The 4,280-nt window shown below is 37.8% G+C and overlaps 1 protein-coding gene across 1 annotated transcript; it reads right to left on the reverse strand.

The window, feature by feature from the left end:
* Nucleotides 1-577: 577 nt before the first annotated feature.
* Nucleotides 578-3,988, reverse strand: LOC145050522 (uncharacterized). Its single transcript, XM_078998758.1, has 4 exons — nt 3,824-3,988; nt 2,981-3,538; nt 2,146-2,525; nt 578-617 (listed from the first exon to the last, which is right to left on the reverse strand). Exons 1-4 carry the CDS (start codon nt 3,986-3,988, stop codon nt 578-580), a joined length of 1,143 nt encoding a protein of 380 aa, XP_078854884.1.
* Nucleotides 3,989-4,280: the final 292 nt, after the last annotated feature.

Raw genomic sequence — 4,280 nt, forward strand, 5'->3', positions numbered from 1 at the left:
GAAATCTCAAAAAAAAATTGGATCTATTGGGTAGAAACGTCTTAGGTCAAGAACATTCCGTTAAGATCTCTCAAAAGAAAAAGAGATTTCTTGGTACAGACCACGAAAGTGGACTTCTGTTAATTCGTTGGTGAAAAATCTAGAACAATTAGCTATTCACTGTAAATTCATGAAAGTGTGTTGGATTTTGGGTTTCACTCAATTCGTGGTGATAACGAATTGAAGATCATAAACACAGAAGCTGTGTAACCATAAAAATCAATGGTAATATCTAAGAGTCTTAAGGATTACAATTGTGAATGTGAAAGTTGATGAAGAAATGGTATGAGGTGGTTCCAAAGAAAGAATGTACCTCTGCCATGCGAAAGTGACAAAGGAAGTAACTCTTAACTCGATGTGAGAAGTGTCAGGTAGCTCTTGACTTATGTGAATATACAACCTTATTGGGAAGAAACAATTGGTGTAATCGATTCATTAGGGCTTCTACATAGAAACTCTTCGAGGCTTTGGTCTACTTGCAGCATGATTCTCGAGACACTTAACTAGTGCATAGATAAGAAAGTTTATACCTACCCCATCATTCGTAATTGAGATCATCAAAATTCTTGACTGAAAGCCTGCTCAATTAACCAATATTTTTGATAATTTTGTAAAAAAAATGAAGAAAATAAAGTAATTTTTTTATAGTATTGGTTTACTAAAAGAAAAGAAAAAAATAAAAACAGACAAAAATAAAATATTTTTTGATTTTAATAAATAAACTAAAAACCAACAAATAAAATATTTTTGGATTTTCGTTTTTTCTGTAAAAGAAAAAAAATAAATAAGTAAAGAAAATGTACAAAGGATACAGGTTAATGCCAAACCACGAATGAACAGTTGACTGCGATTCACTGCGAATATTTGCACTGATTCACTGTTTGAACAGTTGGTTGCGAGTCACTGCGAGCGTTCACACTGATTCACAGGACAAAAGATGACTGCGAGTCACTGCGAGCATTCGCACTGATTCGCAGGCCAAAAAAAAACTTACGACTACGATGGTGGTTTCAGAATAGATTCGGCTTCAATCATTCCTAAGCCTTGAAGAATACGATTGAATGATTGTTCGGGCAAGGCTTTTGTAAATACGTCGGCTAACTGATCAGTGGATCTTACAAAGTGTATCTCGACATTTCCATCTTCCACATGATCTTTGATGAAGTGATACCTCAGTCTTATGTGTTTCGTCTTTGAGTGTTGCACTGGGTTATGACAAATGCGAATCGCGCTTTCAGAGTCGCAATATAAGGGGATTCGTTTCATGTTGATGCCATAGTCATGAAGTTGAATTTGAATCCAAATTACTTGAGAGGTGCAGGATGCAACAACTATGTACTCTGCTTCAGCAATCGATAGGGAGACACAAGTTTGCTTTTTAGATTGCCAACTTACAAGTTTACCATCAAGAAATTGGCATCCTCCTGTTGTACTTTTTCTATCTAGACCACAACGTCCAAGACCAGCATCCGAAAACGCTTGCACAAAGAAACCTAAACTAGATGTGTACGAAATTCCTAATGAGGATTTTCGCTTGAGATACCAGAAGATGTTTATAACAACTGTCATGTGAGGTTCGCAAGGATTAACTTGAAACCTAGCACAATAGCAAACACAAAACATGATATCTGGACGACTAGTAGTTAGATACATCAATGACCCTATCATCCGACGATAAAGAGTCATATCAGCTGCTGGTTTATCCAGAGATGGTATAAGTTTCGTTCCGAATGTCACTGGAACCTTCACTTTTGAATCTCCCACCATTCCAAATTTGGAGAGTAAGGTCTTTGTATAAGCCTCCTGATTGATGAAAATACCTTCCTGACTCTGTATTATTTTCAAGCCAAGGAAAAATTTAATCGGACGCATGGAGCTTATCTCAAACTTAGTTTCAATCAATTTTCAGAACTCGAATGTTAAGCTGGGGTTAGTAGATCCGAAAATGATGTCATCAAAATAAATTTGGACGATCATTAAATGGTCACCATCTTTTTTGCGAATGTAGGTTGGGTCGACTGATCCTTGTTTAAATTTAGCTTGTTTTAGAAAACGAGTTAGAGTTTCGTACCAGGCCCTTGGAGCTTGCTTTAGACCATAGATTGCCTTGTCCAGAATATAGCAGTGGTGCAATTCTTTTCGTTTATGAACCCTGGTGGTTGTTCCACATACATTGTTTCTTCAAGTGAACCATTTAGGAATGCACACTTGACGTCCATTTGATAAACATCAAAGTTATTGTGTGCTGTATATTCCAGAAAGATGTGAACTGATTCTAACCTTGCAATGGGTGAGAAGGTTTCTTTGTAGTCGATGTCCTCTTCCTGACAGTATCCCTTTACTATGAGTCGCACCTTATTTCTTATCACATTGTCTTCCTTATCCAGCTTTTTGTGAAATACCCATTTAAGACCAACAAAGGATGCATCCTTTGGAGTGGGAATAAGTCTCCAGACCTTGTTTTGTTCGAATTCATTGAGCTCCTCCTAAATTGCTTGTACCCAATAAGAGTGATCAAGAGCAATTTGAATATTTTTGGGTTCAATTTTGGAGATAAGCGAATTGAACATGCAAAATTCCACTTTAGAGAGTAGTGCAGTTTGCTTCGCCTTTTGTTGAGCTCTCGTAAGAACACCTGAAGACGATTCTCCTATGAATTGGGTTTTCGGATGATCTTTGGTCCATTTAACTAAAGGAGGGTAATTTGGATCATATGTTGGATCCAATTCTGCATTCACTTCTTCAAACTCTGATTGTACATCCGAATCATCATTCTCATTTCCAATCTCTCCCTCGAATGATGCATACATGCCTTCTTCTAGATTCGGATTCACCCCTGGAAACGTAGCTCTATGCTGATTTCAGGGGTTTCATTCCCCCTGAATAGGTGTGCCATATGAGAAGGTTGAGGTAGAACCCCCCCCCCCCCCTGTGTTGGAACATTCGCATCTGTAGGTGGAATGAAAACTTCAGGATCTTTCGTAGTTGTGTGTTCCTGTTCCATTTCTTTCGCAACATCGTTAATGACTTTCTTCAATTCATCTTCCTTGTTGTCTGTTTCTTTGGAATCTAAGGAGATTTCCTTTTCGGGCTCATCGAATAAGTTCAGAAACTCCTCGTAAAGATTGGACAGTGGGATGGTAGCAGGATTCAGTTTAGGAAAGATCTCATGTGTTGGACTGTCATTCTTCGGAAACTTCTTCATGTAATTATCGTCGAACATAACATAGTAGGTTTCTTCAAACTTTTTGGACCTTTTTTTGAGAACCTTATATGCTTTAGAAGTTAGAGAATACCCCAGGAATATACCTTCGTCAGCCTTCACATCGAATTCGTTCCGCTGTTCCTTTGAGATGAAGATAAAGCACGTGGAACCACAAACATGGAAAAACTTGACATTAGGCTTTTGTTTATTTATGATTTCATATTGGGTGACAGAGAATCGCTTATTGAGGATCGATCTGTTTTGGGTGAAGTAAGCAGTTCCTATCGCATTTGCCTAGAAGTAAAGCGGCAGATCAACGAATGATAGCATTGTTCTCGCAGCTTCGCACATCGAACGGTTTCGTCTTTAAACTACTCCGTTTTGTTGAGGAGTATAAGGAGTCAAAAAATTGTGAGTTACTCCTTTCGCAGTCAAGAATTCTTGTAACGTCTTGTTTTTGAATTCTAGACCATTGTCACTGCGAAAATTACGAACTAGCTTTTGCAATTGAAGCTCTATCTACTTTATGAAGTCCTTGAGCTTAGGAGTTTCTTCTGATTTCTGGTTAAGAAAATATACCCAAGTAAATCTAGAAAAATCATCTACAATAACGAGAATGTATATGTTACCACCAATGCTTTCTATTGCAGAAGGACCATAAATGTCTATATGCAAGAGTTCAAGTGGTTCAATGACTTTCGTGTTCACAATCGTTGGATGACTCTTTCTGCTCTGTTTTGCCATTTCGCAAGCTGCACAAAGATGTTCTTTTTCAAATTTTAGGAGTGGTAACCCTCGTACATGATCTCCAAGAACGAGCTTGTTGATACCTTTGAAATTTAGATGCGAGAGTCTCCTATGCCTTAGCCAACTATCATTAGTGGAAGCTTTCGCTAGTAAGCAAATTGTTGGCTTCCCTTTGATGGGATTCAGATTCAGCAGATACAATTCACCTTTGCGTTCTGATTTCAAGAGCACAGTCTTGGAATTTTTTTCAATTATTTATGATCCTTCGTCGTCAAATGAAACTTTCAGT

This window comes from Lactuca serriola, chromosome 5, assembly GCF_051521515.1.
Source record: "Lactuca serriola cultivar US96UC23 chromosome 5, Lser_US96UC23_V15, whole genome shotgun sequence".
Lineage (NCBI taxonomy): Eukaryota > Viridiplantae > Streptophyta > Magnoliopsida > Asterales > Asteraceae > Lactuca > Lactuca serriola.

Excerpts from the sequence above, each read along its gene's own strand:
- LOC145050522 (XM_078998758.1), bottom strand. The coding sequence starts at position 3,988 with ATGGCAAAACAGAGCAGAAAGAGTCATCCAACGATTGTGAACACGAAA. Across the intron at positions 3,539-3,823 it reads ATTTTTCTAGATTTACTTGG|GCAAATGCGATAGGAACTGC; the intron begins GTATATTTTCTT and ends CTTTACTTCTAG. Across the intron at positions 2,526-2,980 it reads TTCCACCTACAGATGCGAAT|GAGGAGCTCAATGAATTCGA; the intron begins GTTCCAACACAG and ends CAAGCAATTTAG.